A 14,572-nucleotide genomic window follows, 5' to 3' on the forward strand; every position below is an offset into this window, starting at 1 on the left:
CATATACTTGAGCTGTGTGAAGGGAAGGCCTGCAGTTTTGACTTATTTATTGTTAAAGTATATTTTAGAGGAGTTGATTTCACACTATGGCACTGATGAAAATGCTTTCTCTTTCCATTTATTAGTGTAAAGTCAAGACCACAATGGTGACTGTGAGAAGTGAATTGTAACAAACTTGAACTTCAAGTTCAAAGCAAAATGAACACATGCACACACACACACACACACACACACACACGAGGATCCAACATTCTCTCAGCCACACCACTACATCTGAATACTAGAGATGAAGGAGTTCACCTTCACCTCTTCAAACTCCCCCAGAGTGGCCTGTACCTCTCATGTTGGCCTATTTGGGATTACACTGGCTGCTTTTTGTTATTCTTGAGGTTTCTAAGGCTGGGGAAGTGCTGTTTCTTGCCTCTTCCTTCAGCGCTTTGTGTGTTTTAGGTGACACGGCGGATGTGAGGAGCTGATTATCATGCCCCTCTAGAAGCATGGGACTGGAACTGTTGGGTGGAGAACTTTATATCTTGTGCAGCTCCACCTGTGGGAATGAAACAAATGGCTTTTTGTTCACAGTATGTCAACACATCAATCAAACATAAAATATACACTACCAGTCAAAAGTTTGGAATAATTCAGTCTCTTATGCTCATCAATGCTGCATTTATTTTATCAAAACATATAGTAGAAACAGTAATATTGTGAAATACTGTTATTGAATTTAATATATTTTAAAATGTAAGGGTGGTAAAGCTGAATTATTGTCAGCCATTACTTCAGTTTACAATATCACATGATCCTTCAGCGATTTGTTGCTCAGCTGTTAATAATGGTTGTTATTTTTTATAATATAGCTGAATTTTAAAAACAGTTAATAAAACTGCTTAATATTTTTGTAAAAACCATGATACATTTTTCAGGATTCTTTGATTAAAAGAAAGTTTAAAAGACCAGCATTTATTTGAAATCTTTTGTAACATTCTAAATGTCTTTACTGTCACTTTTGATCAATTAAGCCTTGGTAACATTAGGAAAAAAAAAAAAAAAAAAAAAAATATATATATATATATATATATATATATATAAATATTCCAAACTTTTGACCAGTAATGTATAAAAATCAAAATTTGCAAATATGATTTTATCCATTTCTTTTAGTGATGATTGACTCTTTAGCTGAACCTCTAGAGTTTTTTGGGTCTGCTTGGGCACTTGGGTTGTGTAACTGGGATAGCATTTCCTGCTGAGGCCTCTTCAGCTGGAAGCAGGGCAGCCCAAAGGCTAGGGCAGGCCTGTGATTGTAGCCCCCTGCCGGGCCTGAATGAGGGTCCTGCCTCCCATCAATTTACCCCTGGGACCAGCCCCATGGAACACAAGACTTTACAGCACCAATCCAATCGAATCCCCAGGCAATAGAGGCCCGAGTGAAAGAGAGCCAGCAGGTAGTAATAGTCACTTAAAACAGCAACAACATTCCTCTGTGGGCAACCTCGCCCTGCCCAGTGGAATCGTGGAGAATCCCACCAGGTACCAGTCATAAAAGAGATATGATACTAACTGACCCCCTCTCCTGTCTCGCAATACATCAGCCTAGCCCTGAAATGAGGCTAATTTGCTTAATTAATCACCCTCGGCTGACATATCTAAAGCAGTATTATCAACATTTACTGTATGTACATACAGTGCCCTCCAAAAGTATTGGAACAGTGAAAACAAAATTGTTCTGTTGGCTGTGGAATCAAGACATTTGCAAATATGATGAAAAGATGAATATGAGACAAAACTACAGAATGTCACATTTTATTATTAGCCGTTTCAATGTTTTACCAAATAAAAAGAACTGCACTTTTAGAGTTCATCCCACTCATTGAGGTGAGCATAAGTATTGGGGCAGTTGAACATAAGGCGGATATAAAAGATTAAAAGCTATTATTTAATTGCAGATCCCTTGTGCGCAATCACAGCAGTGAGTCTGTGACCCATAGACATCACCGGTCTAATCCTTTGAAATACTTTTCCCAGCCTTTAATGCAGCCAATTACAATTGTTGCTTGTTTTGGGGAGTTTCTGCCTTTACTCTCCTCTTCAGCTGGTGAAATCTGGAGATTGACTTGGGCAATCTAAGTCTTTCCATTTCTTTGCCCTTATAAACTCCTTGACTGAACTGGCAGGGTGTTTTGGGTCATTGTCCTGATGCACTTCCCAATGAATCTGGTGGCATTTTCTTGAATATTGGTAGGTAAGATGGTTTTGTACTCTTCCAAATTCATTCTGCTAATGTCATCATACATTAAGTCATCAGTAAAGCTGAGAGGGCCTGTTCCAGAGGCAGCCATGCATGCCCAAGCCATGACACCACCTTTACAGATGAGGCTATATGCTTGGGATCATTTGCAGTTCCGTTTTTTTTCTCCACATTTTTGCTTTCCCATCACTTCAATAAAGGTTCATCTGTGTCTCATCAGTCCATAAACACAGTTCCAAAACTCTTCTGGCTCACCTTTGTGCTTTTTTGCAAGCTCTAATCTTGCCTTTCTATTTTTGGAGCTGGTCAGAGGTTTGTATCTTGCTGTGTAGCATCTGTAATTCTGTGTCAAAGTCTCCTGAGGACAGTAGATTGTCAGAGCATCACCCCAGCTTTCTGGAAGTTGTTAGTGATTTTACAGACACGTCATTTAGGGTTCATTTTCACAGCTTTTATGATTTGTCTGTCATCAACTATTGTTGTTTTCTCAGCCGATCAGGTCGTTGTTGGTTGCTGGTGTCGCTGGTGGTTTCCAAACTCTTGATTTCTCCATGCCCTTTGTTTTTGCTAGAGCTCTAATTGACTTCCTCTTTTCTTTTAGCATCCAAATTGCTTGCTTTTCTCTCAAAGTCAGCTCCCTCATCTTCATCCTGGTTTGTGTGTGTCATCATTCGAATGCAAGATTCAGAATGCAGAAGTAATGGATATAACTGATACGACACATTCCCTGCTTTTAATATCTGAAGAATTAATGCAACAGGACACAGCTGATCACTTAGAAAGAGCTATGAGGCAACTGTTTCAATACTTATGCTCACATCAGATAGAGGGATGAAACTCTAAAAGTGCTGAACTTCTTAGCTGGTAACGCATCTATGTGTTGAATCACCCAATAATAAAATGTGACATTCTGTAGTTTTGTCTCATATTCATCTTTTAATCATATTTGTAGATGTCTTGACTCCACAGCCAACAGAGAAATTTTGTGCCCTCCAATACTTTTGGAGGGCACTGTATATCATGGTATGAAGCTACAGTTGTTCAACGTGCCAGCATGCAACCAAAACGTGTATCTCAACGTGTCTGTTTTGGCAGCGGTACAGTCTGACTAAGCCCTAAACTAGCTAATCTAGAACTAGAGTAACCGCACCCATGTATGGTGTTAATATGGAGTCAGCCACTACTCATACGGCTCCAACTGAACCTGAACGTGCTTGCAATGGTCTGCGTGACAGATGCATATTAAGAGGCCTGTACAAACCAGTGGCACCACTTGGCACCACGTTTGCACTCTCAAGGCCTCCGATCTTACTCAACCGGACATTACACCACCCTGGACCTTTTAGTTAACCAAAAAATTTCATTCATCAAACTTTATGGTCTTTACAATGAGTGTTTTGTTTAAGGAATAATTATTATTTAGTCATTATTTACTGTCATTTCCAATTGGTTTGAATTTATTTCACCTGTGGAATGCAAAAGTATACTTTTTAAACAGGTTGAATACAAGTAGAAGGAATGTGGAGTTTAAAACTTCAAAAAAGATGCAAAAACTGGTACGATTCTGCCAAAATTTTCCTTTTATGTTCCACTGAAAGAAGTGTTTTGGGTGAACTATTACTTTAAGGCAAATTTCCGTCTGACGGATGTGTATTTTCTCACCAGGCAAGAGTTAGCATTACACTTCTGGATACACAGATACACTTTAGGGTCTTTTTAAAAAAAATTATTAAATGAATTAAATTGCTTAAAATGTAACATTGTTACAAAAGAAAAAACACACCTAATTCAAATCAATGCTTGTGAACTTTATATTGATCAAAGGATCCTGCAAAAAAGTATCATGGTTTCCAGAAAAAAGCAGAACAACTGTTTTCAAGACTGATAATAATAAGAAATGTTTCCAAATCTGCATATTAGAATGATTTCTGAAGGAACAAGTGACACTAAAGACTGGAGTAATGGCTGCTGAAAATTCAGCTTTGCCATGACAGGAATAAATTACATTTGAAAGATAGAACTGAGTTATTTTAAAGAGTTATAATATTTTTTAAAGAGTTATAATATTTCACAATATTACTGGTTTACTGTATTTTGTAATAATTAAATGCAACCTTGAGCATTAAAAACCCAAAAGTGTGAACAGCAGTGTATATATTTAAGTGTAAAGATAATCTTCTGCAATCATCTGTAACATTTATGAATACCATTCCTAACATATTTGCCTTTTGTTAGGAAAATGTGCAGTACAACTAATTTGTTCATTCTCTTTCTCCTTTCAGTGTATATAAATGGCTCCTATTGTGTGATGACTAATAGTCCAGGTAGTGGCATCCAGCTGAGTTCTAACAGTTTGTCTGCACTCTTCCCCAGGCCTAGGTGGGTTCTGCTTTGACTTGTGATTAGTCTTACTCACAACACACATCCACCCATAATGTAATACACTCAAGTTGTGAGTCTCTGTTTCTTTAGACTATTTATAGACAATCCTTGAACAAAATCATGCTTAGAAAAGGTTTTGTTGCTAATCATAAACCTATTCATGGAAGTTTGGCACATTAAGTCATGTTGAATGCCAACTGGTGCTGTTGTTGTTGTTTTTTTCATATTTGATCTCTTGGAAAATTCTGTTATTTTGTAACTTCTAATAAAGGAATCACAGTCATGGAAACACACTCCTACCCCCTGCCAGGATTTATGGAATTTTTGCAAGCGGTGCATCACACTCTTGTCACAAGCAAAACAGCTTGCTGTAGATGTACATAACAAGCCCTGCAATGAAGCTAGCTTTAGACACAGCTATGGAGTTTAAATGAATAAACACTCTTGCAGTTCAGGCTGATTTCCAAGACAACATCAAGTGGTTAAAGGACCGCTAACTGATTAAATGCTACATGCACTGCTACTTTACACATGACTGCATGGAAAATACACTTCAAACAAGCTACTGTACACATTTAGCAGCATTATTATTACTTTATCAAAGTGTGATATTTCATTTAACATGCCAATTTAACAGACACACGTGACACTTGATGTTTACTACACTAGTGACAAAATCTGACAAAAACAAAAAATAGCACTACCCAAATGTTTTGTCAGTTAACATCGCTTTATCCCCAAATGCATCCCTAAAAAATGACAATTTAAAATATAATCCCTCTCAGTTCTAGCCTATTTGTCTATCATCCGTCAAGTTGTCTTCCTTTGAGAACATTAGACAGTATTATATCTAAGCCCCCACGCAGAGATCCTTCCTCTCCCTTACACTCACCTGTGTGTTCTCTATGCTGTGTCCTGGCAAGTCTGTGGGCTGCAGGGGGCCAGCGCTGACTGACAGAGGTCCTGCCGTGAAAGGCGGAGAGCTCCTCATGGACCTCAGCATGCAGCCCCTTTCCCAGGCCCGCCTTGAGGCCTCCGGCCACTCTGCAGGAGGGTCCCACTCCGCTCTCAGACCTCATCCACAGACCTGTGGGGCAGGTGAGTCTGAACCACGCCAAGACCCAACCTTTAATTTAACCTGTCCCACATCTAGAAGCATTACAGGAAGGACCAATAATGACCTCTATATCTATGTATCTATCTATCTGTCTGTCTATCTGCCTATCTGTCTCTCTATATACATACTAAATAGGCAGGCAGGCCTATTATCTACAATTCTATCTATCAGACGGCAGACACACACATGCACACATTTGTGTCGCTATATTAGTAAGGGTTTTTCATAGACTTCCTGTTTTTATGTCTGGTTACTGAACATTACCCACACAGAAACCTTTGCAAAACACTACATTTAAATAAAAACTTTATTCATAAGAGAGATATTGAACATCTACCAAAATATTTATGAAAAAATTTACATTTGATAGCTTCAAGAAACCACACAAAACTATTTTAATTTCACATTGTATGCTGATAGATGGGGTCAAGGTTCATTAAAAGTCAATGGTGCCTCTTCATATGGTAGATAAATTGTGCAGTCTTACAGGCACGAAAATGGGAAATGCATCACTAGATATTAGGACAGCCCATACTAAAGATATAGCTTTTTTTATCCATGTGTCTAGACCAGTTACGTCTTTTAAGGAAATGTATTTTCTTCATAATTAAACCAATCATCTTAATTTGTTCATGTGAAATGGGTGTATTTAAATGTTATGTAATGGGTTAGTAAAAGTAATTTTGAAAAGCACCCTCGAAAGATGGGATGAATGTGTGTTGGTTGGAATTTACATTATTATTTTTATCTCACGATTAGCTTCACTGTTAGTAATTGTAGGGGATTATATGTAACCATAGGGGTGTTTCTTGAGCTCCATCTCATGTTTCAGTGGAAACTGGAGATCCATGTCGGATTTGGTTGTTGACAAAGTAGTTTTATTCATTTTTAATACAGAAAATTCAAGTTGCTCCATAAGGTCCTTGATTGTAGGTTTGAATGTTTGATTGGATTGAACAGATGGATGATTGAATTGCTCATTAACAGCAGTGGTCCACATTCCTTCTGAACACCTCTCTGGACACGGGACCGGGTGGTGCGTTTGTCTTCTGTAGAATCTCCTCAGACAGGGTTAGACATGGGCTGGGTCCTCTCAGCTCCACAGGGGGTTATGGTCTGGGCTAGCCTGGGCACACTATACTCAGCTCTGAAGGTATATGAGAGCCACGCCAAAAATGTACAGAGGCAACCTGTTATTTGCTTCATTCCTTGAGAACTTCACTTCCCGCAGGAGAGCAGCGTGAAATAAGATTTTTTTGCTGCAGGGTGTTAAAGTTGATGTTTAAGGACACTGATCAGTCTCCAAAATTAGTTTCATGTTGATGAAAGGTATGTTATGCTCTGGAAGTCAAACCATCATTGTTTGTCCTTCAGGTTTACTGCGACACCACAATTTCCACTATGACATTTTGTCTTTGTTTCTTTGATCATAAACATTTTCCCAGAAACCAGTTATGTTACAAAATACAGTGTATATGTATATATTTTCTATTTAAGTTGTGTGTAATTGAATTACATTGTGTTTAAATCCTCAATTTATTTAGAGAGCAGGATTAACTTGTTTATGAATGACTTGCACAAATTGTTTAATAACATTTAAATACCACTTGACTGTAAATTACAAATTGCCGCTTCCCAATTGCAGCCAACTGTATAAAAAAGCATATGACGCAAATCAATATATGAAACTTTTATTGATGTATGTAAATTTGAGTCTGTGTCTGCACTCAACATAAATCACAAAGAAATGAGTTAGACAAGGAGAAATACTCTCTCAGAATATTTTGCAACACTGTGTTATATTTTCCAGTAATCTGGCACTTTTTTAAGGGATAGTTTATAAAAAATGAAGATTATGTCATTATTTACTCGCCATCATGTCCAAAATAGTATGATTTTGTTTATTCGGTGGAACATGAAGACATTTTGAATTTTATACATTTATTTATAAAATATATGTATTTCTTTATTCTCTATACAATGAAGTCAGTTGAGTCCAGTGTTGGTTTGCATTTCATTGACTTCCATTGTGCGGAAACATTTTAAAAATATATATTCCTTTGTGTTCCACAGAAGAATAAATGTTATGAGAATGAGCAACTAATGACAAAATGTTTAGGTGAACTATCCTTTTAATTCTGTTCTGATATTTTGTATTATGAAATGTTTTGTGACTTTATTTGTGGTGTCATGTTAATGTCATCTCATGACTAGCCTAGTTAAAAATAGTCATAATATCTGTTTATGTCATCACAGTGTGTCTGTTTGTGTGTGTGAGATGGAGAGGTGACCTGCACCAGGTGCACAGGTCTGTGGATGCACTAGGTTTTGCTCCAGATGGAAAAGTGTCCTGACCTTTTCCATGATTTCACAGAAAATCTATCAGAGTCTTCCTGTTTCCAAGTGCGCTGCCTGAAGCTGGCTTGGAGAGATATCGCAATACAACACACACAGTTCCACAACCTTCCCTTATACCCTTGATACCTTGGAAATGTCACAAATAGATGATTCCATCTAGTTTGTGCAGTTGTTTCACCATCAGCGTCACTAAAACAGGCGTTGGCTCTTCACACACAGTTATTCTTATACCTAAAATCAAATTGAGTTTTGTGAAAATGTTGTTGCGTTATAAATCATCCTGTTTTTGGTGGAAGAGACGACTACTTTCTGTTTCTGTATTGTCTCAATGAGCGGTCCCCCAGTGGAAGAGGTGCCGGCCATTATAAGTAATCATACCTTTTTTGGGATGGATTTATTGTAATACAGACAGCTGAATGAGGCAACTCTCATGTCTGTGGGAAATGATAATTACAAAATGGTTTTGAAATGTGAACAAGAGGCTTTTATATAGAAAACACAAAATATCTGCGAACCTCCAGTGCAGTTCAGGCTAAATGAGACGTACTTGAGTCCCACACTCATCTACATGGAATGAGTGTTTGAAAACACTGCTGTTGTCTTCCTGTCCCTCACTCTAGAACTTTCCCATTTTAAAATGGCACAATTAGTCAGTGAAGTGGCTTATTTTCGTTCTATGACAGAAAGAAATGAGTGTAATTTTGAAAATGCATTGAATTGGGATATCTTTTACAGAGCTCTTAAAATACTATTGTACTCAGGTTATATGGTCATTTTTTATTTTACCCACATTTGTTGAGGGATTTTTTTTTTTAATCGTACAGTTCATGTTTCAGGCTTTTTATAATAAGTATTTCCTGTTTGTTTGATTAGAAAACAATTTATTTTCTGACATAAATGAGGCCACGCTTTATCTGTAACTCAGCGGGGTTTAATGTTAGCAATGCATTTCTATTTTAGAACTTTGAATCAGATAGACGGCAATGACTTGCATGAATCAGAGTGACTTTAAGATGGATCATGGACTTCTGGAAAGTTCTCAAAACCTTCAAAGTCCAACTTGTTGCAGATCTCACCACTTCCGTTCGAAATGGTTTGTTTGATCTCGGAGGTCCCTGGAGATCATAGCTTGAGAGGCGATGACATTGGCACAAGGAAAAAAAAATGAGGAGAGTGAAAGAAAGACAGAGAAAGAGTTTGAAGAGGCTTCAGTTACAGTGAATACAATATGACAAAGATGGAGATGGAGATGGGGGATGGGTGATTCCTTCTGTATTTTTAGAGAAGTGTCACTCTGGGAAAGACACAGGTGAGAGAGGAGAACTGGAGGAAGGGAGGCATGATCATGAGAAGGTGATACTGCCCTCTGGCAATGAGACAAATTACCACCTTTTCATTTTGGTCTCTTGTTTTGAGAGGTGGTCAAAGCTTATCAGTGTATCCCCTAGGCCTCAGCAGCAGGTGTAGTTCTCTAAGGGATTATATAACGGTACCAACATTTACAAGATTTAACAGTGTTATAATACCACTCATACAAATGATATACAGTTTATTTTAACATCACATATAACACATTATATTATGGCCTCTAGACTGTATATTTGGCCAATGTCTCAGGTCTTTGATTTCCTGGCTGTGCTAGTTTGCTTGTTTGCTTATTTAGTTACAGTATGTATGTATAAGTTTCCCCTGAACAAAACATACTTACATGATACAAAACACACACACATATACAGTGTATATATATATATATATATATATATATATATACATACAGTCATGGCCAAAAATATCGGCACCCTTGGTAAATATGATCAAAGAAGGCTTTGAAAATTAATCTGCATTGTTAATCCTTTTGATCTTTTATTAAAAGAATTCACAAAAATCTAACCTTTCATTGGATAATAAGAATTTAAAATGGGGGGGAGGGGATATCATTATGAAATAAATGTTTTTCTCTAATACACATTAGCCACAATTAACTGCACCCTTTTATTCAATACTTTTTGAAACCTCCATTTGCCAGTTTAACAGCTCTAAATTTTCTCCTATAATGCCTGATGAGGTTAGAGAACACCTGACAAGAGATCAGAGACAATTCCTTCATCCACAATCACTCCAGACCCTTTAGATTCCCAGCTCCATGTTGGTGCTTCTTCTCTTCAGTTCACTCCACTCATTTTCTATAGGGTTCAGGTCAGAGGACTGGAATGGCCAGCAGAAGCTTGGTTTTGTGCTCAGTGACCCATTTTTGTGTTGTTTTTGAGGTTTGTGTTTGGATTATTGTACGGTTGGAAGATCCAAACATGGCCCGTTATAAGATTTCTAACAGAGTCAGTGGGGTCACTGAGCACAAAACCAAGCTTCTGCTGAACCCTATAGAAAATGAGTGGGGTGAACTGAAGAGAAGAAGCACCAACATGGAGCTGGGAATCTAAAGGGTCTGGAGTGATTCTGGATGAAGGAATGGTCTCTGATAAATAAACAAAACCTTTTTTACAGAAAACAAAAGTGAATTGGTTGGTTACCTCTTAATGCAGTATTGCTCCTTTAACACTGGAACCAATGGCGATTGATGGCTGATGAATTATGGGTCACATTATAACCGCTGGGGTTGTCCTGACAGTGGCCAAATAACCATATTCTGGACCGAACTGTCAAAGTGTCTGTGTGAGCTGGTAACCATGCTCTATAGACAGGGAGGGTGGGGTGTCGCCATGCCATAGCCCTTGGATTTTCTCACAGTGAGATGAATCATCCTCGCCTGGTTATCCTGCGTCATGCCCCGGAGGCATCCTTAATAGCCCGCCCCCTCCTCTTCGCTCTCAGCCAGGCCATCGCAGATCCGTTTACCCCTTCGACAGCAGTTTCAAAACAGGCCTCTGAAAGGAGAGGACTTGCGTTACAGTTTCTGTGTGCATGCTTTTGCTCTTTTTAATTACCTTTTGTAAGATGCACTATATGGTTTCAGGCACCTGGGAGACCTTCATATAGAAAAATACTATGGTAGTGTTTGCCTCGAGGCACTGGCGAGGGATGCAGTACATCAGGACAAACGGTCTGTACCACATCAGATTCTCTAGGGATGGAGCAGAGGCTTCCAGCAGCCCTTTGCATCCCGCCACTGGATACTGACTGCCTACAGCAGGGTTAAGGCGGGATATATCTGTGTAACAGGGAGCAGAGTGTAACTTTAGATTGTGGATGTAATATCAGTCCAAATGTTACAGTGTATGTCATCACATATGCAGAGGACACCTTTTCAGTTATGCTAATGCGCTTCTCTGATTGCCTTTGCACGCAATACAGGTCCTTGTGAACCAAACTGGGAAGGTTTAACATGTCTGTTGCTTCACCTGCTAAATTGTGTATTTACCTGTTTATTTTACAGCTAATTTTATGCAAAAAAATTTGATGTACAGTAGTATTTCAGTACCACAAATCAAGTTTCTTTGGATATTCTATGTATTTTTTTTATTCTTTAATGCTATAGTTTTATACGTTTTATTTTTATGCTGTCATTTTTTTTGTTCTATAATGCTATAATTCTTTAATGCTATAGTTTTATACATATTTTATTTTTACCCAAGGCTGCATTTATTTAATCAAAATACAGTAAAAACAGTAATGTTGTGAAATGTTATTACAATTTAAGTTGTTTTAAGTTTATACAACAAAAATTTGAGACTCAAAAATCTGCTGAAGCTGGTTGCCTTCAAATTTTAAGTTGGCTCAACTTTTGTATCATGTCTTTATTGTATTTTCGATAAATTTAATGCTTAATTGCTAATAAAAGAATATAAAATAATATAAAAATTTCACTGACCCTCAAACCTTTGAACTGTGTATACAATATTTATTATATTTAATAAAATATTAAAATTATGAAATAAAATAATTAGAAGACTATAATTTATTCTTACTTTAATCAGTACATTAGTCTAATATACTAGTATCGGTTAAAGATATACATTTGCCATACTTATTCTATCTACAATTATGACCAATCTATGTGTTGTTAGATTGAGAAAGTATGTTTTTCTACAATGCCTGTATATTGACATAAGGTGCTATGTTAAACATTGTTTATATATATATATATATATATATATATATATAAACAAAGTAATAATAATAAAACACATTACACATGTGCAACGTGACTTGATGACTTGGTGTTTTGATAAAACTTGTCTGAACAATTTGAAAGCTGATGATAAGATCACAGACTCATTGATAAAGAATGAGTCAAGAATTCTAAGAAAGATGTGAACAATCAGTAAGCAGACAATTTTAATGACGTCGGAATATTCAGAAAATTTTGGGCCCTCCAGTGACCTGTAGCTGTCAGATAAAAAGCAGCATTTGAGATAATAGTAAAATACCAGACAGAACATCATGATGCATATTATATTCCTTCCTTATCCTCACATTTCAAGGGTGTAAACATGATTCCCAAATATTTAGAGTCTGCGTACATGTTCCAGCCAAATGTAAGCAGTTTCTGTGACAAACGTCTATGATGGCAATTACAGTATGTACACAGACTTTACATGTCATGTTTATTTAGAGCTATCATGGTCCTGACAGGATGTTTGCTATGTCGGGCAGGATGCCAGCATGTGCCACATTTGGAGAAAAAAAAATAAGAGGGGAAGCACAAATGAAAACATTTTTTGCCAGTGGCTGTGAACATTTGCGATTGGGAACTTTATCACAACCTGCAGCAGTAATAGTGTAATTAGTTGTTGGTTTTTCTCTTCATGTGGTCCTGCTCGATCTTTATCACAGGCGCCATTTGGAGGGCTTGTAGAAAATGGCGATGTGCAGTGAGCTGGGTCCGGTCAAGTTGTGTGGTCCGTGATGGGAACTGGCACACTGTTGCTGCCGTTCTGTTTGTTTAAGAGGTTGCTTGGGCTCCCGGTTGTGTCATATGCCTGTCACAACTCATTTGCAGGACACTAGGGACCTAAATGGCTCCAATACTCCAGTGTCTGTCTTCGCAAAGGAGAGAGTGGCCTACCCTTTCTCATGCTCAAAGGACCAAAGAGGAAAAACATGTCAGTTCTACATAAGAATACATTACAGTGTTTACTAGATAATATCTGTCATGTATTAAAAGACACAGTGATCAGTTTTTGAGTAACACAGGAGAAAACTGATCCTTTTACAGCCCTGAATTTAAATTAGTGTTACTTTGATGAGGAAGTTTTTTTTTTTTTCCCTTTATACTTTGCATACTTATACTTTGACACTCGTGACTTTTAAATGTTGGATTAAAAAAGTAAAATAGGTAATTATGAGAGTTTAAAATAAGAAATACATTGACATTTTGAGATATAAAGTCATAGTGTGATATAAAGTCACAGTTATGAAATATAAAGTGGTATCCATGAGAAATAAAGTTGTTATTGCAAAGAACACTACCGAGGAACTACAAGAATATTGATGTTTTTGAGGGAAGTCTGTAATGCTGACCAAGGCTTCATTTGTTTAATCCAGTAAAACAGTAATATTGTGAACTTATTACTAGTTAAGAAATTATTACATTGCTCAATAAACATTATCAATACTAAAAACAGAAAATTCAAAAGAAGAGCATTTATTTGAAAAATAGATTTTTGTAATAATGTTGATCAATCTGCACTCTTGCTGATTTAACGTATTAATTTCTTTAAAAAAATCTTTAACAAAAGAAAATTATTTTATTTTTAGATCGAAGACAGTCTTCCGTAATTAACCACAAAAATATAATAATTATACTATAAATACCTATTGAATGTGGAATATGCAGTTTCTTACATAATCACAAAGTTTTCTCCACATCATCTTTCTTGTCTGGTTTGCGGTCCAGTAGCTTTAATATTGTATTTGTCACAAACACCACATATGCACTTTAATATTATTATTATTATTATTATTATTAATTGTTGGAAGATTTTACCAATAGGTTTTATGGATTCGAGGTTCTTGCAGCATATTGCTCCGTTAAGGTTTAATCAGCAGTAATCACTTCACTACAGACCAGAGTGACCAAAGGCGGGCTGCGATAGAGTCCCGGCTCTAACAGAAACACAAGAGGGGATGGAGAGATAACACCTCAGCTCTATTAGATGTGTGAAGTGCACTCTCACTTTTCTCAGAATGGGCTGATATACATGCCAGTCTGAACGTTGAGGAATCTTGGTTTCCTGTTCTTACACTGCTGACTCTGTGGTGAGAAGGCCTGGCACAGATAGATGATACAGATGGACATCATTTGAACTGGACAATGACCCAACTGGGGCAGTTGAAGTGTTACCCTAGAGTTTTTTTCAGAGATAGCTATAGTTTCCAGATCTTGTGGTCTTGTGGCCATCAGATCAACTCCACTGCTCATCCCACCAAGGGCTAAACGACCCCTTCCTTATTATTGAAAGACCTGAGGATTGTGAAATGCTGTTATCTGACTGTTGAAGAACAGC

General features: G+C 37.3%; 1 protein-coding gene across 4 annotated transcripts in view; it reads left to right on the forward strand.

Annotated features, from left to right (window-relative positions):
- Positions 1 to 14,572, forward strand: part of klf17 (Kruppel like factor 17) — a 58,749-nt gene that overhangs the window by 30,414 nt on the left and 13,763 nt on the right. For 2 of the 4 annotated variants that reach the window (XM_058744891.1, XM_058744881.1), the window contains 2 exons: positions 4,534 to 4,630; positions 5,557 to 5,731. In XM_058744891.1, coding sequence (XP_058600874.1) covers positions 5,623 to 5,731 — 109 coding nt within the window. In that variant the 5' untranslated portion in view covers positions 4,534 to 4,630; positions 5,557 to 5,622. Of the gene's footprint in view, positions 1 to 562; positions 582 to 4,533; positions 4,631 to 5,556; positions 5,732 to 14,572 lie in introns of those variants that run through there. The other 2 variants (XM_058744897.1, XM_058744913.1) reach the window with 2 other exon arrangements.

The sequence above is a fragment of the Onychostoma macrolepis genome, chromosome 02 (genome assembly GCF_012432095.1).
Source record: "Onychostoma macrolepis isolate SWU-2019 chromosome 02, ASM1243209v1, whole genome shotgun sequence".
NCBI classification, from domain to species: domain Eukaryota; kingdom Metazoa; phylum Chordata; class Actinopteri; order Cypriniformes; family Cyprinidae; genus Onychostoma; species Onychostoma macrolepis.